The following is a 24,008-nucleotide window of genomic DNA, read 5'->3' on the forward strand; positions in this document are numbered from 1 at the left end:
TCGCAAAAAAAATCAAAAATATAATATTTATATGATTCAAGTTATGATCATACTTTTTTATATTTAACATCTATACCCGCACTTTTTTAGAGAAAATAATGTTTCATATTTTAGGTATCACTTGGCGCTATAACATATTCGAAGCTGGATCAGGAGAAAATTCTATAAATATGTTTTTATGACGAATATTAATATTCATAATTAATATTTTTTCGAATTTTAAATTTTTGATTTTAGAATCGGTACCGCTGGGGTCTAGTTAGTACAGTGTCCAAATTTTAGGTTGGTGGCACCAGTAGAAGGTATCGAAAATGGCCGCTATAGTATCTGTATTCTAGGATCACCTTGGTGATATAGACCGCACAAAATCTACGAACAAACGTAGTGCACATTTCCCCGATGCCAGTAATACTCTTTCAGTTTGCACAACAATCGCTTGAAGAATTGATCTCACAACCTCATAGACAAAAACGAACATAGAAAATCGATGTACACCCATGATTGCTATGGCATGTCCAATATTAACATTTCGTGGCAACGAGAGCCATATACAGGTAGTCAGTAAAAGGCTACCAACTCTTCTTCCTTCCCTAGCAACGTTATGGTTCAACGTACGCTATTTTGGCTTGTAGAAGTGCTTGATTTATTTAGACATTGTTGGGTTTTACTGTAATAAAATCTTTGGTATAACGCGAAAATGTTTGTACGAATAAAAGATGATCTCGTGTAACTCCGTTAATAGATTCTTATCTAGTCGTATGGTAATCCTTTAGCCGGTAAGCAGTAACAATTTTGGTCCCTCTGATACCTGCAGTATATTTTATTTTAGAAAAGAAGCGGTCGATCTTGACCAAAGTTAACCCTGAAAATGCGTGAAAAGTGTTGCGTCACTTTATTTTCTAAGCGAACTGTCATGCGTTGAACCAATTTGATAAGAAATAAAGATTTGCAACACATGAATGTGCATATCTAACAGATAACTATGACGCCAAGATTGTACTTTGTTTTTAATTGAAACGTAATACGGTGATGCAGCATATTTCTGCGTAGTAAGTTAATTTTTGACATGCTCATATTTTAAAAACACACAGTGGTTATCAGGGAGGACTAAGAAATATTTTGAGAAATTGTTATTGGTCACCAGCTAAAGGAATACCAATCAGTTACAACAATCAGGTAATTTGTAAGTTTACCTAACACACACAAGACACAACTAAAACTAACACACACAAGACACAACTACATCCTTTGTTTGTTATTTCCAGCAGATTTGTTTATATATGATCTATATACTTGGTTATCAAGGAAGTTTTAATTTTATTTGCACACGTCACCATCGCCAATATTAAAGTCGGCAGAGTATGACGAATTGACAGGAGCACCTGCATTTTGGTTAGTCGAATTTGGCTTTGTAAATTAATTCATTTAATAATTAACCCAATCTTTATCAAACTATGTGTGATATTGTAACATTGCTTGCTAATGTCTCTTACACACTAATCATTAATCCCATGCAGCTGATGGGGATAATATTTACATAAATTATATATAAATTATATGTACACTAGATTCTGTGCCAAATTCTGCAGTGAAATTAATACTTAAAAAATATTTTGTTGATTATTTGATTATATGGTCAATACCGGTAAAAAAACAAAGTTAAATTGTTGAATTTCGAGCTTCATGTTTGGTAAAGAAATACAATGCATTGTGGGCTTTAATTTAAATGAGCTATATATTGTTTTTATTTCAGATTGCATGACTAAGGTTTCTTTAAGAAGTCAGGATCATCAGTATTTAAATAGACTATTGCTCAGTTTAAAGGTAAACTTAAAATATAATAAAATCAGGGATTTTATTATCATATGTTTGTTAAATTATCTTGTTTGTTTTTAGTTTGTAAAAGTTCTTAGGTTTTTAGATTGGGATTAAATGCATATATTTGTTTTATTATAAGGTTTACCAACCAATTCCTTATAACAGTTCATGAACCTTTGTCTTATCATAATGGTAGGATACATACACATAAGTTTTGAGTTTGATCTTTTAAATTGATCAGTTTAATATTTCAAAATAAAAATTAAAAAGTGCTGTACCTAATTACGAGTTACCACTTATGCAACATCATAGGTGATTGTCGTTATTATTCGTATTTTCCAATGTGTCTTTTTCCAATGACACATACGCTTACAATAGTAACAGCGTCAAGTCTCACCTTTGGGTTTAGGGGTTAAGAGGCAGCTTAACCAATCATGTGAACGCAGAGTAGTGTTTTACACATGGATTGTTGCTCCCTTGATAGTAATCAATTGAAATTAGATTATTTGTTTGCAATATAGATGACATGTTGATGATTTCCAACACAGTAGATATTCACATTTACAGTCATGAATAATAAAGGCAGTCTTTACTGCAATAGCACTTTTGCTGATCGATACATGTGTTTCACTTGTACAAAAAAACAGTACTTACCAAGTTAGAAATATGCACTTTTTACAATTGTATAAGTAATTGAAAAGTTTATATTTGAATGAATGTTGAAAGACCGCACAGTATGGTGTCGGTGTGTTCCTGAATGCCAGTGTTGCAAGGCGTATAATTCATATAAAAATTTATTAAAAAATTATTTATAATTGTTGTAGCAATTTTTATAAGTGAAAGTTAAAATAAATAAGTTGTAATATTTTTTGCTTTAATTAAAAATCAGATACAAAACCACTGGCCACTTGTTATTCGCTGACATTGCGATTCGTTACTTTCTAGAGAGCAAATTCTCAAAAGAACTGAAAATAATTAAAGAAAATGTCAAGCTGGCTTGTCTCACTAATCACTATGTTTGATTTCTTCAATCTTTTTAATTTTTTATTTTTGCTCTTGCGAGCAATAGTATATGATATATCAATTCCACTTTTGCACTTAGCCCAATTTTATCCAAAAAAGACCTTGGGCTTGACTTTAGGCCATGGTTAACCTGACCATCTTAAACCTATGACAGGTTATTTGGAATAAACTTCAGCTGTCTAATATGAATTACTGATCATAGCTACGATATTTTCAGAAATACCTGTTTATCATTCAAGTCCAAAATTTGTGCACAGATTTATATATAAAATGGTTTCTTTGTATGTTGGATGAAATTCTAAATGAATTTAATGTTAAGACATCTTCCTAACAAGTTGTTGCAATTATGTTGAAACATTTGATCGTATGTTTGGAACTCTATATGGGTGAGATAATTGAACATTGAAACCTAATCTATCTTGATTCACTGAACAAGTTGGCTTCTAAAATACAATGTTGTATTGTACATGCTGTGTGTACAAAATGACAATTTAATTGCATTTGGAGGGTTTGTAATAATTGCAATTAAACAGCAGTTTGGTATCATCAGTAATATAGATGTTGGACTTTTGTTCAGTGCAATGAGTGGAAGGCAGTAGAATTTATCATTTATATATATTACTGACTTTTAATTTAATTATTTAGGAAACATCTTTTTTAAGGTATATGAATATACCAGAGGCTTAATTATTATAGTGATATAAGTGTCAGCAATGTTAAATTTGCCCTTTTGTATTTTATGTTTTTGTTTGACATCTGATTTTGTGTATCTTAGCCTTGGTCTGCTACGCCGCATTGATTCTTAAGAAACTATACATTCGGTGCACTTGAAAGAAGCTATTCTTGTAACAAAAATAGAATTCTTTTACCACTTGAATTGAGTATTCTTCCTTGTTCTACTTGAGACTTGAGAGCAGCCAGAGAGCTTTCTGACTTGAATAACATTTTTGTTTTCTATCAATAGTAGTATTTGTGCAACTTGTATGTTATCCTGGGATGGCGGGCAACGACAATTGTTTTATCACAGTTGTTCTGTTTCATACACCTCGTGCTTGCAACCGTGTATGTAACTTTGTGTGTACATATTTTGGCGGGTTTCTCTTCAATGTAGATTGGCTCGGTTAGAGCAATCAGCGTTAAGTGTCTTGCCAAAAGTCAAGGACAAACACACCCACAATGGTAGCAGCATTGAGCCTTGAAATCCTAACCTGTAGGTTAGAGGCCGGGGAACAAACCACTTTACCATAATGCCAGACTTTAGTTACTGAATATAGACTTCAATAACAGTTTTTTTTTAAATACATCATGAACTAACTTGATTAAATATGCACCATGCAACTATAGACTAATAATTTGTAACAGACTTTTAATTTTTTTACAGTAAGATTTTAAAAGATGGCCACTTCGGCAAGACCTCGAGTCGCCAGTGCTGAACATAAAATACCGCATCGAAGGATTGAAGATGAAACGATCATTGAAGAGATGTATTCGTAAGTTCCATCATGTACAATAACTTTTTAATTAAAAAGGGCAAACTGGAGAAATAGGTGCAGAATGTATATTTGTGTAAGGCTGGGCATACCAATGTCAACACACCAACCTAACTAACTGTGTAAAATGATATTTTGTGCAGGTGTTTCATAGCATACTTTATGTTTACAAATTCTTAAGTTCTTAAAATAACCGCTTGGTTGCAATGATATAAAATTATTGTTAAATCACACTCGTAAATTCTATTTTTGTCATTTTTGGCAGTGCCTCGTAGTAATACACTTTATACGCAGTGTATTATAATCAAACTTTGTTATATTAGACTATGTTTTTATTGAATCTATGTGTTAAAAGCATTCTTCTATGTCTATTATACAAATTTAGGAGTGTGGTATTAGAAAAAATAAAAACTTCTGTTGTTTTAAATTAAAAAGCCATTACCTTTTGGGTAACAGTTTTTTAATTATGATAAATGTTAGATTTTTAGTAAACTATAGGTGTTTTAGCTCTTGTTAAATTAACATTGTTGTGTTGTAGGTTTGGTGACAAACTTGGTCAAGGGAGTTTTGGCATCGTTATTGAGGCATGTAACTTACAAACCAAACAAAAGTGGGCGATTAAGAAAGTCAACAAGGAAAAAGTAATTACTATTAATTTTAATTTAAATAATGAGTAAGTTAGGTTTATCTAAAACTGCTACATAACGTAAATTTGTTTTCAAATAAACAAAGATCATATTAAATATAAACAAGGAAGACATGGAAGTTATTGGCAAAGTAACAGTTTTTATAAATTAGTTTAGCTTCTTATATCTTGGCTATAAACTTAAAAATTCATTATATAATATATATATATATATATATATATAGGCAATAATATATACTTGGATGGATCTTATGTTTGAATTTACAGGCTGGTAGCTCTGCAATTACACTGCTTGCAAGAGAAGTTACAATTTTAAAACGAGTAAAACACGAAAATATTATTCACCTTGAAGAAGTTTTTGAGACAGCACAAGTATGTTGGGCAAACTTTCTATAAACTAAAATCAGTTCTTAACTTGACTAAGTTTTTACAATATACGATATTATGATAATAATTGATTAACTTTATAATGGGATTATGGGAGTATATCTAAAACAGTTGTTACTGTTTAGTATCATTAATTTTAGTATCATTAATTACATAAAAAAACATGATTATATGGATTGGATTTTGTAGTAAGTACAAGGGATACAAGCTTGATGACAACCTTCTAGGCAACCACCAGACATTTAACAGAACATTATATATTACTTATTTTACCAATGTGTATAATTTTCTTCAAACTTTAAAAAAAGTTTGCTGAATTGCCTTGTCCAATGGGTATTGACAAAGTAGCAGGTGTTATTTATTGTAATAGTTACTTTTATACATAAAAATAGAGACAAATATGTTTTTCTAAACAAATGGAATAAATAAATAACAGAGAAAATATATTAAATATATTATAAATGTAAAAATGAAAAATAAAACACTTTGTAATATAATAATTAAGGTTGGTGAGATAACTTCAATACTGACAGAACAAACTGTTCTCGTCATGTTTGTTTAAAACCCCCAAAAAATCTAGAAAATGTATCTTGTGATGGAATTGTGCGAGTTTGGTGAATTGAGAGGTCTTTTATTCAAAACTGGACCTTTTACTGAAATCTCTGCACGATACATCATTAAGAGTCTTGCTGATGCAATTGTATACCTTCATAAAAATGGTAGGTTTATTGTTTTGAAGTTTTTATGATAAACAATAATATTAGAGTGTAATAATCATGTTTTTTTTCAAAATCTTTTTTTCTGGTTATTTATACATGTGTTTTGAAGACTGTTGTTTACCGTTACTACCCGTTTTGCCTTGTAACCTTTTCCGACTTACGTTACCGAGCGACAAAATAAATTTTTATTCTTTCATTATAGGAATAGTCCATCGTGACTTAAAATTGGAAAACATACTGATAGCAAGTTGCTCAGATACAAACGGTGAAAATCCATTGTATGATATTAAAGTAAGTGATTTGTTTGTATTACTGAATCTAAATTTCCTTACTTTTTTATTTTTAGTTAACAGACTTTGGCTTGTCAGTTGTCAAGGGTGGTGTTGGAAGCGATGCCATGTTACAAGCATCATGCGGCACCCCTGTCTATATGGGTATGTGATAATATTTATTAAAAAGTTTTATATATTATTTGGTTTCAAAATATTGTCATCTATTTAATTAAAAAGCACGACAATGAGATTTATTTTAAAATGTCAGGTCAGGTAAAAATGAATCTGTTACTTATGACGAAAAGTTTTGGTCTTCGCACAGTTATAATGCATAAACCCAATTAATAAAATAATAATTAATTGCTCAACATTTGTACTACTCTACAATAGTTCCTGGACAACCTTATTAATTATTGGTACAACAAACTCAGTATCTATTTTCCAAATTGTTGTTTATGTTAACAACAAACTTGATCAGATCTTTTTTATCGGACCATTGGCAAACTGCAGAATTCATGATTATGTTATAATAATATCATATCATGATACAGCAATTGCTGAAAGTTTATGTTGTTAAAGCTCCAGAGGTGATTCAGAATCATGATTATTCTCAACAATGCGATAACTGGAGTATTGGGGTGATACTGTACGCACTGCTTGCAAGGGATTTCCCTTTTGTTGCTGAAAAAGAAGATCGACTGTTTGAACTTATTAAACTTGGAAAGGTAGATTTCTCAAAACCTGTTTGGACACCCATATCAAAATCAGGTATTATATTTTACTTATTGTCTTTATATAGCATAATAAACTCTGCATTTACAGCAAAAAACTTGGTTTGCAAGTTGCTAAATGTTGATCCTGCACATCGCTTGACTGCGAGTGAAGTTGCCAGCCATCCATGGACGCTTGGTAGTAATGATTCATCAAGCAACCCAACAAATGTTCTTGATATGATGAAAGATTATGCAAAAGAAATGGCAGGAAATGATGTTGAAGATCAGGTTTGGCATTATCTTTACTTCCATTAGTAACAAATTATTTATTTGTATAAATTGTAGGATGAGTTTGACCAATCTGCAGACGAACATTACAGTGACCACGTGAGTTTCTTTAATAAATATTTGTAACTAACAACCAGGGTTTATCTTTCCTATCGAAGAATTGTAACGAATATGTTTAAATAATGCTCATTTTTTAAACAAATGTCCAGTTCTAACATAGTGTTTTTATATTCATTGCTTTTCAAATTATAATTGTTGTATCATATGTTTTCTCCCTTTTAATACTTGGGTCATCCTAGTATGTGGTATGCAGAGATAAGAATAAAAGTTATAAATTCTATCATATGGGAATTCAAGTTGTTAACTTTTCCCATGTGATAGGATTTATACTTTATATTGTTTATGTAAAAGAATATTTATAATAACCTTCCCGTGGATATTATAAATATCAATAACTTATTTTGTTAGAATGTACCTAAAATTGTATCCACAAACTGGTTGCAATAAATATATAATTATGTAGTTTTTACAAATGGAATCTTTGTGATGTGATTGTTTAAGTGTCCAAGTATTATTTTGTAGCACCAGTAGAATAAACCACAAATAGTCACTTAAAGAAAACTATATTCTAGGATTAGGACCACGAGTCTCTTTCATTGGTTTGGTTGTAAAGGTGGTTTAAAGAATTGTTTACAGAGTTTAAATCGTTCACTTTGTATGTAACATTACTTTATGTCAATAATTATTTTATTTAATTCTTAGAATTCCAAAAGACCAGAATCATCAGGTGGTGCAACCCCTTTGCACACTACTCATGGAAAATCAAAAAAATCAACAAAATCTGCTCCTTTATCAACAGCAGGTCATTCCCATCCACCAAACAGTCGACCTCCCGTACCCACATTACACCATACTTCACAACTTCATACAGATGTTTGCCGGCGTGGCAGTTTACCTGTAGATTTAAAGGTATGGGTATTTTTGGTTCAAAAAAGAAAACTGATTGTAATATGTTGTTTTATGTTTTTAGCATTCTTCAGCAAAAAGTTTAGGTGTTCCGCGAAAGATATATGAAAACAAAGTAATGGGAAACAGCGGCACCCACCAACATACTCCAGCAAGTTCTTCAAATCGAGTTAAATCCGCTCGTTCACCAACACAAAGTAAATCTGTGAATGTAAGTAACGGAAACAAAACTACCCAAGCAACAGAGTTTGGGACAAATCTACACCCACATAGTCGGTTAAAGACTGAGACTTCAAGTCGCTTGCAACCCGGTGCTCGCTCCCACACACCAGTATCTGACAATGGTGCATATGCACGGTCACACAGCCCTCAACCCGTGGGTGTTTCTTCGCCGCTGCTAACGCCTAGGTTCCAAAACGATACCACACGAACTGGTCTCCATTCCGGAACAAAGTCCAAAAAGAAACGACCGACTCACATCGCTCCAGCTACAAAGCGATGACCATAACATGGGGCTTCACTGTACGTGTTATTTATCAAAAGATATTGGACAAATCAAAATGTAGCTTTTGCCAAAATCATCACTTGTCCATTTATTCATCATACAGTGTTAGAACAGATTATATGTTTCATGTAAAATAAATAGATATGTTGAATGAATAAAATCCTACATATGAATACTTTATTTATTTATGGAACTCATCGTAATAATTGTGTGCGTCATGTATGCCTCAAGAAAGAGGCACAAAGTATCTTTTATTGTTAGTTTATAAATAACTGATATTTTAAATAACGATTGGATTATGGGGTATAGAGATAAATGATTTACCGCAGGGCAAAGTTACCAGATAATGATATGCCCTTATGAAAATAACCGTATTTTTATAAAAATGTAAAGCGGCAAAGCTACAAAAACCTATGAGTGGATGTATTATTGAAGGAAAGGTCGTGAAAGTATGTTGTTAATTTATAACAAAGGAAATATAATCTTTGAAAATTGGATTCCATTGTTTGCACTAGCGTGTATTAATAGCATTATGTGGATCATTTGACCGAACCAACAGTCGTGAAATGGAGGAAAAACAAAGAATTCTTGACAGAAGAGAATATCCTTTGGTTCCAAAAAGTAGATTAACAAGTTTGGACAGTTTCAACCAAGGGGTAACCGATGGTACAACTCGAGTAAAGGTATGGATTAGTATATGGTAGGGTGGAACGCACGGCAAGATGATACACTTTTTTATTATGTTTAATAAATTATATATATGAAAAAGTAGTTTTAGTTTGTGATAAAAAAACTAAGTAAATAATTAACGCGTCAATTGCTATTACGTCATATGGTCGCTTTTGTATGACGCACATAAACACAAGCCAGCGATTGTCTGGATTAAATACGCTACACTTTTAAACCAGTCTAAAACGATAAACCATTGTTAGCATTCGGTTAATTATTTTTATACCAAATATGATCCATGGCCCACTAGAGATATATTTCTAGTAGGCCGTGTATGATCATATAATTAAACAATATCGCGCCATGATAAGTTATTTATAAATAGAAGGAGTTTTCTCCTTACAAACAGATATAGCTAAGAAATTTTACAGCGATTGTCGGAATGCAGTCAAAGTATTATCCAAGAAATTTTCTTAGAGATTAACACGTGACCAATGTAACGTCATTTCAAAAACGTTCCTTTCCACCGTCGTTCTTGCCTAATGGTTTCGGATCATCCCGAACCAGTGCTTTATACAGTGGGCTAGTTTATATTTCGCCACTATAACTACGTTAATGAATATCTAAACATATCTATAGAATTTGTGGTGCAGGGTCTTCTTTTTTCGATGCATTGCGTGATTTTGTAGATATCGAGTCCCTTAAAATGTCATGATCGCTGGAGGTATTCAAAAGTTCATGAAAGATACTCGCGCCACCATGTGAACGTGTTCAACAACACCCATTTACTTAACGCATTGCAGCGTGCGTGCGTGGTTGACCGTAATATGGATATCAATTTTGATATCGCAATGTCCGAAGCTGACCGGCAAGTTTTAAACCCAAGATGCGACAGTGCTAATCACCTTGATAAGTAAATTGATTGTTTTAATACTCTTCTGTCCTGTGATTATGTCATAATATTTTACAGATTGGCGTATTTCTATATGAACTGTAAAGATGTGTCAAAGGCAATCAAATGTTTCGAGTATTCATTCATTATGCGCAAGCAAATTTATGGTACATACTCAAAGTATGACGAAATAGTAGAGCAATCGCTAATGCAACTTGGAGCAGCTTATTGCAAAAACAACCAACATGATAAGTAAATTATCAACATTAATCTAAAATACCAGTCATTATAAGTTCATTTGTTGCTACAGAGCTCTAACTGCATCGGGTTTATCATTGGCGATCGCTCGGAACATGAAAAGTTCTAAACTAGAAGCTATCAGCTGGCACAACGCAGGACATTGCTGGGAAAAACTTAAAGATTACCATGTTGCACTCAATTGTTACGAATCCAGAGAAGCAACACTGAGAAAAAGTGCTGAAACAATTCCTGTAGATTGTGGTGTTATGGATCCTGTGTTGTAAATAAATTCAAATGTGTGTATACGGTTTTGGGTGAATGAACAAATGCAACTTATTTACTCTTGCGCTGCGGAGCGACAGTCGTTATAACACGGGTGTTCTGTTTCATACACCTCATGCCGCTTACGAGGTTTACCACGTATTTTACTTTTTAGGTGATTTTTTAGGATATTTTTTTGTTTTTGTTTAAATGTATGGTTGATAACTTGAAGAACCCATAAAAAATCACTGGAATGGTCTAATTATCGTTACGTGTCTTGTCCAGATTTACATACGCGTATAAGGGTAGCAGCGACAAATCTTGTATGGGTTAACGATTAGAACAATGTTTTTTTAGGAAACGGCGATTGTTCCCGCCATTTCGAAATCCTACGAAGCGTAAAATGTTTTAACATTTTAAAAATTAAAAGTTCGAGTATAAATCTCGATTTATGAAATAAAATCCGGGAGTTTGCTCGGGTTAGAGAGTTCACACTGTGTCACGACGCCACACCAGCGTGGACGTCAAATCATCAGAAAACATAAATTATGCAGTTTGATGTATTCAGTCCGACCAGTAGCGCGATAAAGCAGCACATCGAACTGTAATATCCCATTGTGTTCATACAGCCAAGAGATTATGTGCGGCCGAACAGTTAGGTAGCCCTGTCAAAGGTTAGTTTGTTTTTCCCTACTACTGCGAATTATTCGATGTCAGCTCTGTGCCACGCACAGATATGATATTGAGTTCAAAACCCAGTCAACATTCTTTAATGACGTCTGTGTTCCGCATGTTTGGTTAGAGCCGTAGGTTTAACGTTGTTAAATACCATAGGAGAGAGAAACGGGGAAAACCTTTGCTCGACAAACAACCACCTAGTTACGTTTACTGGAAGGTACCGGCTATGTTTCAGATGTTATGTAGAAAATTTTGCAGATGAGCTTGCGTTTACTGATTTAATATATTAGCTTGATAAAAATTCAGTCATCATAGAACTGCTATATAATCACGGAGTTTTTATAGTTAAAATTATAATCGTGGTCGGTATGGTTTAAACAATAACAAAGTTTAATTTAACTATTAACAGAAATATAAATGTCTAGTAGTTTAGGCTCTTAATAACTAAATTTAGTTGTGATAAGGAAATAAGAAAGATATGAAATATGGGAAGAATTATCATGAACCACTTGTTTCCACATACCCAACTAAGTAAGTATAAGCTGTGGTTTGATTATGTGCTTTTGTAAATTTAAACACAAAGGTATATAAGCTTGTCGCATTTCAAGTTACGAATCACAAGTCAACTTTGATGTATATAAAGCAACCAATAGCACGGTGGAGACAATGGTATAGATCATTCCTAGTGACAGCACGTAATAATGAAGTATTGTGCCAACAGATGTTATCTTGTATGGCATATCCTATTAAGTACGACATGAATGACACCATAATAAGGTGTAATTACGTGTAATCGATTGTCAGAAACAATTGAATAATTTATTACGCACGAAAGTCTGGTTTTATTTTGTTGGCCTCTTAACAAATTCCTGTCGGCTCAATAAGAGTTAGAAACCGTTTTCCAATATACATCCTTATATACAGTAGGCTGGGAGATATGAGACACCTTTTCATTCATTATTTTGTCGGATTTGGTAGAAAACAAAGAACATACAAAGAATAAAAAAAACGACTCCCAGAGACCGTTGTTAATTGTTTAAAATAAGATCGGGGTATTTAATTATTATGTGCCAAAGGTGTCCCCCCCCCCCCCTATCCGACTATAAATAATCTTAACTTAAAAGCGGTTCATAATTAGTGTGTAAAATCGTATTTGAACATCGCAACAACTGTTAACCAGTCAGAATATCGATTTGAAAGTATTCGTTGTTTGCTTGTATATACTGAGTTGAAAATTTCTAGGGGACGATGATCTGCCGGAGACATCAGTGGTGGCTTCAGCAGCAATCATATTCTGTCTCTCCTGTCTTGTAATATCGTGCTTGTATTGTTTAAAAGTGAGAACTGGAACACGGGTAATATATATTTTATTCGATTAAACATCTAACCTAACTAGCTTAATAAGTTCAGCGGAAGTAATGTGTTTCAAACACGTTGTGTGTAAACTGTTACTATATAGGAGTTTGGAGTAAGATGGTTCATGCTCTTATTTTATTGTTCCATTTGGTATAGTAAATGATCGTGGCTTGAATAATTAACAACAGTCTTTTAGAGTAGTGATGATATGACTAAATAATTCTGTAAATATTCTTTGTTGATAAATGAGAGGAGAAAAGGAAATGTAAACATATCCGAGCTTATCCCACCCTACTATATTTTTGCTTGAATTAAAAGTTGTTTCGTTAAACATCTAAACTATTTTTGCATTAAAGCGTGTTGTTTACAAAAAAACGTTTTACTTGATAGGTATAATTGGCATATTCGTAAACGAAGAAATAATGTTCGTTGGTGTACACCTTTTATTTATAGCTTGCATCCTGTATTTGCCTAGGCCCTTCTAATTTAGTTTAATGTGTTTATACAGGCGCGCGATCAATGGCAATTAAACTTGAGTATGTGCAGTTGTAGGGTATTCCACGGTGCGGCGTTCAATCACATGAAAATATTTTACATGAATAATTCAGTTCTGAAAGTAATTGCAATTTATCAGTGACGGCACAGTGTAAAATAAAACTGGGTATAATATGCAGTAGCATGCGGGATTTGGTTATAAATAATTATAAAACAATGTTTTTGTAAAAGTTTAATGGTAGCTTGTTTTATAACATTAGTGCCGTGGTTGAATGACTGTTTTTAGATTAATAGTTTGTTGGGGTTGAGCTTTGTCTGTAGCCTTAGTATAACAGTTAGTTTAGCAGAACTGCAGGCCTTTACAGTACAGACTAACCTAAATATAAATAACATAGACGAATGATCTATTCTATAGAATAAGGATATTAGCAGCTTACACGGAAATGTTTTGTTACTATTGTGAAAAAATGTGGGGGCATGTTAAAATAACATCATGAATTGTACAAAGAAAATTGTAAACGAAAAATAAAGCTTTGTTCCGCTGCTTGGGTATATTGTTAAAGCTCGGGAGATTTTTGTTACATTGTCGTATTTGTAGCGAAAGAGTGAAGACCATATTTCGGCTAGAGATTTGAGAATGGACACAACGAAAGAAGACAGCTCTCTTTTGAAAAAGATTTCATCTTGGTTTCAGCCTGCAGAACAAGATTCAGTTGAAAGAAAATATTCGGGAACCTCTAGTCGTTATGGATCAACACAGTAAGTGATCGTTTTATTTTCACTATATCTTTAAAGTTCTGATGTTATGAAGTTCAAACGGGGGTCCCAAGCGAAAACCAGAAAACATTGTGCAGTAAGCACGCATATTGATATTGAAGTATTGATTAATTGGTATTGCCAATATCCAACTTAAGTTTTTAAAGATTGTCGATACCTAGACAGCAACAAAACCCGTACTGTATTGTGCGTTTAGAAACCTCGCTTTTATCTGACACCTTTAGTCAAATTTTTTTTACTGCAGCGTGTGGTTTTAACGACTTTTAGTAGCTAATACCGTTCTCTTTGTTGCATTAATTACCCTGATCTTTGTACTGTATTTAAACAGATAGTAAAATGTGTGTAACGCTATTTAAGAGCATTACGGGCAACAAAAGCTTAATTCACTCGACATTATTTTCAGATACGATAAACCACCGATGGGAAATATGAAGATTAACTTCGTACAACCACAGGGATGCGATGATGTTGGCGCTTCTAATGCAGAACGACCAAAACTAACTTCGTCGTCGTATGTTCCCGAAGGATTCAAACTTCCATTTGAACTTTCGTTTGATGTATGAAAATAATTAAATACAAATAAACTTATAGCTTCGGTTTCCAATTTTAAAACTGTTTCGCATATCGATTAAACAAAATATACTATCATCTCGTCGGGCACGATAACGTCAATCACATTTATTAAAAATTGAAATTACGATAATTCACTGTCGTTAAAACACATAAAATGGTATAGCCTACCCGTGTAACCTACCAACTTTCTTTGTTAAAAATGGCAACGAAACTATAACTATCTTGAGTAAAACTGTATTTAATTCATTGCTTTATTTTTCTTTTAGACAGGAGAAGAACCTCAAGGAAAATATCTTGGAAAACTTGAATTCAGTACAGTGTACCAATTCAACGAGTCTACTCTTCTTGTTAAAGTTTTAAAGGTTTTACTGCACAAGCTCTGTTGCAAACCAAGTTGTTTACCCTGAATTTACAGGCGATTTACCGGCCATGGATTTGTCTGGAACCAGCGACCCGTTTGTGAAATGTTGTTTGCTTCCTGATCGAAAGCGAAAACTAGAAACTAAAATTCGGCGGAAAACATTACATCCAGTTTGGAATGAAACTATGTCATTCGAAGGTAAAGTTCCACTCTATTTGATAGACTTGGTCAAACCTGTTTAATAACGATAATTGATTTGCTATTTTTTTATGTTATTGCACATTTATGTAGTTTATTCGTTTTGGTGTTTTTATGTTTCGTTGTGTTAGAATAGTACAGTAAGGTAAGATGGCGCTTAGGCATATGATCTGTTTCTAAATCTATTTTTAAAACGCTTATTGTGTGTTACTCTGACTTTAAACCATCACAACTTCAAATGTACATTAAAACGCACAAGGTTAAAACTTATGTCACGACGAGGTAAGACGGGCTAAGGCGGGGTAAAATAGACTTTTGAAAATCAGTGTATAGGTTGATTAGTTAATAAATTTGTTATCCTTAAAACACTTAATTAAAATAAATAACACTGTCCAGTAAAAATCAACTGTAAATGTTCTCTGTCCTGCCCACTTCCATATTTAAGATGTTACTTACAGTGAATAAGTGTTGTTACAACTACAATTGGTGTTGTTACAACGACAATTGGCTTTGTTATAAATTCAATTGATAAATATTGTATCTTATACACACGCCTTAAAACTTATGATAACAAAAAAGTGTAATAACTTAATCAAGTTTATGCTTAAAATTTTTTTTTTAAATATATATTTTAGTAAAAATTTGGTAATGCTACACTATAGTACTGTGGGGTTACATGGGACACCTTCAGCACATAATATCCAAATACATCTTGTTTTTAACAATTAACAATGGTCTATGCTCTATGGGAGTCGTTAAAATAATGCTATATTTCTTTAAATGTTTTTTTAGTTGCTACCAAATATATACCGAGAAATAAAATGAAAGGGCGTTCATTGTCTCCCACCCTATACTATATTTTGCACGACAAGACACTTTTAATAAATTATCTTTCGAATATATTTTTAACTGTTTGCTTGCTGCATTCTACGCATATAAATATGTTATACTTTATTACAGGTCTTCCCTATGAAAAAATAAAACAGAGAGTGTTACATTTACAAGTGTTAGACTATGATCGCTTCAGTAGAAACGACCCAATTGGAGAAACGTATGTTCCCTTGCATACAATCAATCTTGGAGAAGAAATGATTCAATATGTCAACCTTGCGCCTTGCAAGGGTTCGGTTAGTAGTTTAATTTATTTCCGGTTTTGCTTTGCTATAAGAAAACCTCTTGGCTAGAACAAGCGCGGTGAACTTCTGTTATCACTTTGTTACCAACCGTTAGAAGGTATTCTTGATGTGGAAATTATAAAAGGAAGAAACATGAAACCTATGGACCTTAATGGAACTTCTGGTTCGTATGGTACCGTTTTTTGTCAAAAACTTTAATTTTGGCGTTTTTCAGACCCTTACGTTAAAATTTGGCTTATTTACCGTGGTAAGAGAATCGAGAAAAAGAAAACGGAAATCCACAAAAATAACTTAAACCCGGAGTTTCACGAAGAGTTCACGTTCAACGCACCAATGGATCGGTTAAGGGAAATGCAGCTGGAAATAACGGTGATGGATCATGACACCATTGGCCGAAATGACACCATCGGGAAGGTAAAAAGAAAAAAAGGAGGGCCTACGTATAATGAATGCACGACAAATAAAACGTCATTAAGAATATGTGCTACAAAATGGTACTCGTATGTACTACAAAATGGTACAGAACGTTTTAGCACTATCATCCGAAACCACCTATTGATGTTACTTGCTCGGTATTTGGTTGACCGGGGCCAGTGTCTTTATCACATTTCAAGTTTTTAAAATTATTTTTAACCTGATTATTTTAAAACTGCAAATGTTTACGACAGATATATCTTGGCCATAAGAGTGCTGGATTGGAAAAGCAACATTGGAAAGATATGTTAACAAATGCTCGAAAACCTAGTTTGCAGTGGCATGTGCTTAAAATCTAATTCCGTTCGAATAAGGATAACAAGATTTCTATGTGGGTTTATACAGTAAATAATTTCGAGCATTGCTACTATTTCTTTACGGCGTCGACCAACTTGTATAAGCACGACATAAAAGCGAGCTATACAGGGGATGGCGACATTTCATACAACTTGCCCACATAAGCAACCAAGTGTTTTGTGAATAGTTGCAGTAAATACTACAATATTGGCGACCCAAAAATTCCAGCAATTAGGTTGACACGGGATTTTTGCTTTTAAGAAGCACTGCTAAAGAGAACGCAGACATATATAGTAGGATGGGAGAAGATGGGACACATTTAGCACATAATATCCAGATACCCTGATTGTCTTTTAAACAATTAACAATGGTCTATGGGGGTCGTTACATGATACGGTTTCATATTTTTTCGAATAATTTTTTTTACTACTAAATGGGACGAGAAAATAGAATGAAAGGGTGCGCCATCTTCCCCTATACCTTGCAATATATAATTTTTGGTGTTGTAACTCTTTACGCTAACAAATGTGTCGGAACAGTGTTAACACAATATAGCGCATACCCCCTTTATTTTCACTGTGAGTTAACCAAAAACTCCAGACATGCAGTATACCTTGTTTAAATAGTTACGGCTTTATTTTGACAGCATTGTTTTATCGTTAAACCCATATGTTTGCCAACAAATTACTTTTATTTGTTTAACTTTTTGCACTTTTCTAAACCTCTATACTATATTATCGTTACACCATGCAGTTACTATAATGTTGATGATTCCTAAAGACAATTTCTTGATTGAATTTAGCATTTGTTGTCGCGCAACCAGTGATTTGTCATTGAGTAGAGAAATAATTAAATGGTTGTTGTTAGTTATGTTAAAATAAAGGCATTAAAAGCAGTATAACACGAAATGTAAATAAATTCTTGTACAACAATAATTAGTCTCAAATAAGTGGTTATCTATGCCTACGTTGAATCATGCTAAGGTATAGCCTTTAATTGAAATTGCCTGAACATTTTATAATATACCTTCTAGCTAAATTTTAGGTAGCAAAGATTTATGAAAAAAGACACCAATAATGTCCGTTAGTTTTTATTTGCGTCAAGCAGCAGTACGCAAAAGTCTGAAACAGAGAAGTATTAAAATATCATTTTAACAGTAGGAGGATTCTAAACTTACCATTGCTATTCATCATTACCGAATTGATCATAATAGCTGTCTTGAAGTTCACTATGATAAAGATAAAGGTTATAAAGATATTGGTTGGGAAAGCATTTCGCTAAATAGTGATCAAATATTGGATTAGTTAATTTTGTTTTGGAAAGCTGGGCTGTTAATGTTATTAAAAACTGGTTACCAAACCCATATGTCCTCACGCTAGATTCTAAAAGCGTATTTTTTTAGTAAATATTTATGAGTTGTCTAATTTGAGACCCATAAATAAATCCGTTACGTTTTTTAACAATTACCTACGAAATTACATTCGTTATGTATTACGAGACGTTTATTTTCTTTAGATTATCTAGCCGGCGGTAAAATGCATTAAACAACTTACTCTCTCAGTGTTTTCGCCGCTTCTTGATCCCAATATTTCCAAGACCACACAATATTATCAGCTTCATCTGCGTTTGCACTCGAGAGCTGAACGGTGACGAGAACCAAGACGAGGAGAAGAAGAACTTTGCGATTCATGATGATTTATCTTTGCTTACTTGAAGAAGATGAAAATATGAACGATCATCTCCATCTTTTATGTCCTCAAAAGTCGGGGTTCTTTTTTCTTTTATTTTCTCTCGTAAAGCACGTTCTTTCTCTCCTAGCGAAAAATCTTCTTTTCCTTTTCGTAGTAAGAGAATCATGAATGGTTTCTTAGAAAAGCTCAATTTATCGACAAAAAACAACATAGTATTGTTTCACAAACACTCGTTCTTTACACTTTATCCTCCTTAAGTATAACGGTATACGTTACTAAAAATACAAATTGTAGTGGACAGGCTAGTTATACCGTTTTCTTTATAGCATATACTATTTAAGCATACTTAACAATATACAATCCATTTGCAAATATGTGTATGGTGTGGTGGAACATTTAAGCATATTGCCCAATATTTTAATTTCAAAATACATGACGATTTTGGGGTGATACTATGAATTTGTACTAGAATACCTTTACTAATTGACAACAATTGAAAAAATATATATTAAAATACACGAGGAGTTATTTAGCGATTGCCAAACAACGTCCTATTTTCGTAATTCACAAAATGTTTAAATATGATTCAGTGAGCATTCAAAGTTAGCACCCTATTATTTTGCTTCTTTTATCTTAATTAAAAATACTGTTTCCACAACCATCCATTTTTAATAGTTAAAACAATTATTGACTTTGGCACGCGCTTTATATAGTTACGAACACTGTCGAAGAATCTTGTATTATTTTTCTATTTGTCATTAAATAAAGGTTGTAAAACAAAATTTAAAATAGTCCCGCTTTGCCCCACGTTCTTTTTTACCCTACTCTACTAGTTAGCAATATTTAATTGTAAATGCCTTACTTAAACCAAAACTGTGTTAAACACTATAGTTTATGTTATTCAATTACTTTTACATTATTGACGATACGCCTGTACCTAGTAGGGTGGGGGAAGGTGGAACACCTTTAGCACATAATATCTAAATATCCTGATCGTGTTTTAAACAATTACTAACGGTCAATGGGAGTCATGGGCATATAGTTTTATAATTTCTTGAATGTTCTTTGTTTACTACTAAACGGGGCGAGAAAATAGAGGTAAAAGGTATCTCGTCTTTCCCCACCCTGCTGTATTTTAATAGATTTTCAATGCAAAGTAAGTATACGCACTTTTAGGCATTAAAATATTTTGTTGTACTGAAAATCAAACTGCTTTTTTTCACATATGGTTTAATACATTAGTCTAGCAGGAATCACGTGACACGGATTTCCGGAATGGTCATGTGATCCCTTTACCGGAAAATAAAGGACTTAATATTTCTGCGAAAATCATTTTTTGTAATGATGGCGGCGTTAAAATGAGAAAGGTTTTAGAAGTTTTACATCGATTTTTAAAGAGCTTAACCAACCAAGATTTACTATGATATTCATGTGTTTTCTTTAGTTTAAATCAAAATTATCTAAATCAACAATATACATATACCATTTCCAAATATGTGTATAATGCTGTGGTGGGATACTTAAGCATATTCATCAACATTTTAAAATTCAAAATATATAAAGATTTTTATTTGGGTGATACCATGAATTTATACTATCATACCCCTATTAATTGACAACACTTGAAAAAGTATAGTAGGGTGGACGAAGATAGGACACTTTTTCATTCGTCTCATTTTGGAGTGTTAGGTTTGATAACGGTGGTTTGGCCCGGGACGCTGCTTTAATGTCCAATTGCGGGGCTGACTGTCTGTTATTATAAGCTACACTCATTACAACTTAACTATAAAACATGCAATTTAATAAAAAAATGCATAAAAACGAATGACATTAAAATAAGCACTAAATAAACTGTTACACCACATAAACGAGAACTATATACGATAACAACTCAATACGGCTTTCACTCAAAAATAAAACAGTTTGTACACAATCATATAACTTTTGCCCAAAAAAGCAATATACAACCTTTAGCCGACACAGTACGAGAACTTCCTGGATACACGCAAAACTGGAAAAAGGAAAAGGGCAATAACGGCAACAAAGGAACACGCGGAAACGATAAAATAATTGCAGGAAACAAGTCGTGCGTGAATAACAATGATAAGGAAGGCAAAATAGCTGGTCAATTAGTAATAAGGAAAACAGAAAAGAACACAAATAATGAGAAAAAATACATTAGACAATATAAATATTACGTAAACGATAAAAACAGTGCGCGCGTCGATCAACTAAGTGCTCAACTCACGACACTATAAGTAGTAGACAAAGAAAATTCAAAGGATTATAAAACTGTATCCTTATAACTGACATAAACCGTAGTTAATTGTTTAAAACACAATCAGGATATTTGGACATAATGTGCTTAAGGTGTCCCGCCTTACCCCACGCTTTATATGTTAAACATGAGATGAGTTATCTAGCGATTTCCAAACAGCGTCCTATAGTAGCAGTTCACAAAGTTGGTTTAATTTGATTAAAGCATTTAAAATTACCATCCTTCTATTACACTTATTTTAACCGAATGAAAAATACTGTTTCTATTAACACCGGTTTTTAATATAGGTAAAAATTGTATAATAGACTTCAGCGCTCTTTATAAATTTGTGAGAATACAGTCAAAAAAACTGTAGCATTTTTTGTTTGTTAAATAAAGGCCCGTGAAAATTAAAATTCCTCGCTTTATTCCTCTCCACTAAATATATATCTATGTTTATAAGTTTACACCATTATTCAGGTATAAAGGTCTTACTTAAACCGATCAAAACTGCAATGTTAAACACTATAGTTTGTGTTATTCGATTACCTTTACATTATGGGCGATATATATGTTTTAATACACTTTCAATGCAAAAGTAAGTAGGTTATACGCAAAAGATTTCTGTAGCGTTAAAATTAAACTGTTTCCATCACAGAAGGTTTATTACATTAGTCTTGCAGGCATCACATGACAAAGAAAACTGAAATAGTCAAATAAAGGAAGCAATCGTGTTTTTACAGCTTTTTTCTAGAAATTAGAAACAATATGTTGTTTACACTAAAGATTTTCATTGAAATCGAGCCAGCCATACCAAAACACTGCATTCAAGCGTCTTTGCAGCTGTGCTTGTTTTTACCTTGCAATGTTAAAGAATTCGGCGTGTTCAGCAATTGGCAGACACCATGTTTGTAAGTTATGTGTGTGCCATGATCATTGTGTGTTTGAATCAACAATTATTTTTGTAATTAAATGTAAAAACAACGCACAATATAGCAGTTACGATTCGCACTAGTAACAAATGAAGCAAGCGACTTAACGGCACGTGCTTCAACACAAAATCTTCAGCCCAGTGGGGTCTTATAGGTCGTCTGTATCATGTCTTAACGATTTTTTGTTACCTAGTTATGAACGTTTATTTGTACTAAGGATACTAAAAACCGATGTACAATTACGACTGCAAGTTATGTAAACAATTTTCTGTAAAAGGATGCTTGCTGAAGTTTCGTTGTAGAGTATATATACATGCCACGTTTGCCAGTCAGAGTGCTAAACCACAAAACCACAATTTGCGAGCAAAAACTGCTACGAGAACCAATATATAATATAGTGGGGGAAGATGGGACACTTAAACATATATTGCCAAACATTTCCAAAATCAAAATAGATGACGTTTTTTTGGTAATACCACGAAGTAGTACTACTATTCCTTTATTAATTGACAACGATTTAATAATATAAATATAATAAAACACACGAGGAGTTATTTAGCGATCCGCATAACTAGTGAAATTTTACAAATTCGAAAACACACAGGATAAGATGGGACAGTTTAAAATCATTGTTAACTTTGATTATTAAGTGTATTTATAAATAGGAATATACGTAAATAACACGAAATAATACTGTACGCTTTGAAAATTAAGTCTAAACATTCATTTTCTTACCCTACTGCTCTAGTTTTTAACATGTTACCTATACATTATATTATTGCATACAATTGGTACTGTTTGAACGACAATGGGTAATGTTCGAACATCAATGGATGAAATATATCGTTCACACTTGCAAGTTACTAAATTTCATCGACTTTACTATAATTTTTACTCAATGCAAAATATTGTTTAAAATAATAAATAAACAAATTAAATCTTTCTGGATGTTCTGATTTACCAGGACCAAAATAGTTTTGTGTAATAGAAGATATATCGGCAACAAGAGATCATAGGTCCAATGGATGAGCACGGTTTAAATTAATTAGTATAGTATTAATTAGCACTTTTACTACAACGCATTTTACGTGTTTTACAAACCGACTTCCAGCTAATACGTTTTAATATCGCAACCCCTACATTTTTATAAAATTGACGCCAATGCTATTATATGTCAAATAAACCTTTGAATCCTTATTAAAACCAAACCAGTGTAATACAATGGATTTGTAATGAAAACACACAAGTAAGAAGTATCACAAAGAATACATAAAGTGTTTGTGTATATTAGCTTATTACACATTTATTACGTAACTGCACACATATAGGCTATTAGTATTTTGAATACTATAACAAATAAAGAAGCATTTATATAAGTTAGCATAGGTGTCAGTTCAGCAATACTGAGGTGACAAGTAATGCTCTATTTTCAAGCTGGGTTCACAAAGCCACATTATATGTTTATCCAGGTTACCTGGTTCAGCTCACAGATGTAAACAATTAAACTCATTTGTATATACCAAAAAGTAAAACATGCTGTTATTGTATGATTACAATGTATTGAATAAATTAACAGGTACAACCCCCTTATTGCATGGTAATAACCAAGAACTCTATCATTGCACAAAACAAAACAGTGATTTAGAATTGGCATCGTGATTAACAATTTAACAAAACCTGGGATGACGTGTTTAAAATGCATTTACAATCACAGCTCAAAACATAAATAAACTTCATTGAATAGTATGAATAGAGTTGGGTTTGGGCCTGATTGTTTCTATAGATACTGAACAGCAAGTTAAAAGCTGTAGTGACCTATAAAACTAAGGTGACAAAACACACTATCTCACTCTTATTTTGAAAATTGGGGTAACAAGGCACCCTCGGAACCCCT

At 32.9% G+C, this 24,008-nt stretch overlaps 3 protein-coding genes and 1 long non-coding RNA gene across 11 annotated transcripts; 3 read left to right on the forward strand and 1 right to left on the reverse strand.

Moving 5' to 3' along the window:
- The first annotated feature begins 115 nt into the window (after nucleotides 1-115).
- LOC149739505 (serine/threonine-protein kinase 33-like) lies at nucleotides 116-9,000 on the forward strand. Of its 8 annotated transcripts, none has more exons than XM_089873180.1 (15): nucleotides 117-776; nucleotides 1,092-1,176; nucleotides 1,266-1,392; nucleotides 1,754-1,824; nucleotides 4,223-4,331; nucleotides 4,870-4,972; nucleotides 5,245-5,349; nucleotides 5,945-6,083; nucleotides 6,286-6,374; nucleotides 6,430-6,517; nucleotides 6,935-7,123; nucleotides 7,178-7,356; nucleotides 7,414-7,455; nucleotides 8,119-8,325; nucleotides 8,387-9,000. In XM_089873180.1, the coding sequence occupies exons 5-15, from the start codon at nucleotides 4,237-4,239 to the stop codon at nucleotides 8,822-8,824; spliced, it is 1,674 nt and encodes a 557-aa protein (XP_089729306.1). In that variant the 5' UTR covers nucleotides 117-776; nucleotides 1,092-1,176; nucleotides 1,266-1,392; nucleotides 1,754-1,824; nucleotides 4,223-4,236; the 3' UTR covers nucleotides 8,825-9,000. The 8 variants fall into 8 exon arrangements, with proteins under 8 accessions (XP_089729310.1, XP_089729311.1, XP_089729312.1 ...); XM_089873182.1 differs by having other exon boundaries at nucleotides 1,269-1,392; XM_089873179.1 differs by having other exon boundaries at nucleotides 117-1,176.
- Nucleotides 9,001-9,131: 131 nt separating this feature from the next.
- On the forward strand, nucleotides 9,132-10,931 carry LOC149739506 (uncharacterized). Its single transcript, XM_089873191.1, has 4 exons — nucleotides 9,132-9,510; nucleotides 10,186-10,409; nucleotides 10,467-10,640; nucleotides 10,699-10,931. Exons 1-4 carry the CDS (start codon nucleotides 9,394-9,396, stop codon nucleotides 10,910-10,912), a joined length of 729 nt encoding a protein of 242 aa, XP_089729317.1. The 5' UTR covers nucleotides 9,132-9,393; the 3' UTR covers nucleotides 10,913-10,931.
- Nucleotides 10,932-11,942: 1,011 nt separating this feature from the next.
- Nucleotides 11,943-18,169, forward strand: LOC149739507 (synaptotagmin-7-like). The gene is made up of 10 exons (XM_089873195.1): nucleotides 11,943-12,098; nucleotides 12,810-12,922; nucleotides 14,017-14,177; nucleotides 14,599-14,752; nucleotides 15,035-15,149; nucleotides 15,184-15,327; nucleotides 16,288-16,454; nucleotides 16,512-16,626; nucleotides 16,678-16,877; nucleotides 17,132-18,169. The coding sequence occupies exons 1-10, from the start codon at nucleotides 12,053-12,055 to the stop codon at nucleotides 17,234-17,236; spliced, it is 1,320 nt and encodes a 439-aa protein (XP_089729321.1). The 5' UTR covers nucleotides 11,943-12,052; the 3' UTR covers nucleotides 17,237-18,169.
- Nucleotides 18,170-18,311: 142 nt separating this feature from the next.
- On the reverse strand, nucleotides 18,312-18,991 carry LOC149739508 (uncharacterized). Its single transcript, XR_016384458.1, has 3 exons — nucleotides 18,788-18,991; nucleotides 18,412-18,462; nucleotides 18,312-18,355 (listed from the first exon to the last, which is right to left on the reverse strand). It is a non-coding gene; the product is annotated as an uncharacterized LOC149739508 (long non-coding RNA).
- Nucleotides 18,992-24,008: the final 5,017 nt, after the last annotated feature.

The sequence above is a fragment of the Ciona robusta genome, chromosome 2 (assembly GCF_009617815.1).
Source record: "Ciona robusta chromosome 2, ASM961781v2".
In the NCBI taxonomy this organism is placed as follows: Eukaryota; Metazoa; Chordata; class Ascidiacea; order Phlebobranchia; family Cionidae; genus Ciona; species Ciona robusta.

What these genes read in the sequence shown, in the direction of transcription:
- LOC149739505 (XM_089873184.1), top strand. Translation starts at nt 4,237, where the DNA reads ATGGCCACTTCGGCAAGACCTCGAGTCGCCAGTGCTGAACATAAAATA. An exon ending in TGTATACCTTCATAAAAATG is followed by an intron (nt 6,084 to 6,285) that starts GTAGGTTTATTG and finishes CTTTCATTATAG; the next exon opens with GAATAGTCCATCGTGACTTA. An exon ending in GTTTACCTGTAGATTTAAAG is followed by an intron (nt 8,326 to 8,386) that starts GTATGGGTATTT and finishes TTATGTTTTTAG; the next exon opens with CATTCTTCAGCAAAAAGTTT.
- LOC149739506 (XM_089873191.1), top strand. Translation starts at nt 9,394, where the DNA reads ATGGAGGAAAAACAAAGAATTCTTGACAGAAGAGAATATCCTTTGGTT. An exon ending in AGTGCTAATCACCTTGATAA is followed by an intron (nt 10,410 to 10,466) that starts GTAAATTGATTG and finishes AATATTTTACAG; the next exon opens with ATTGGCGTATTTCTATATGA. An exon ending in AAAAACAACCAACATGATAA is followed by an intron (nt 10,641 to 10,698) that starts GTAAATTATCAA and finishes TTGTTGCTACAG; the next exon opens with AGCTCTAACTGCATCGGGTT.
- LOC149739507 (XM_089873195.1), top strand. Translation starts at nt 12,053, where the DNA reads ATGGGAAGAATTATCATGAACCACTTGTTTCCACATACCCAACTAA. An exon ending in GTTTCCACATACCCAACTAA is followed by an intron (nt 12,099 to 12,809) that starts GTAAGTATAAGC and finishes GAAAATTTCTAG; the next exon opens with GGGACGATGATCTGCCGGAG. An exon ending in AGTCGTTATGGATCAACACA is followed by an intron (nt 14,178 to 14,598) that starts GTAAGTGATCGT and finishes CATTATTTTCAG; the next exon opens with ATACGATAAACCACCGATGG.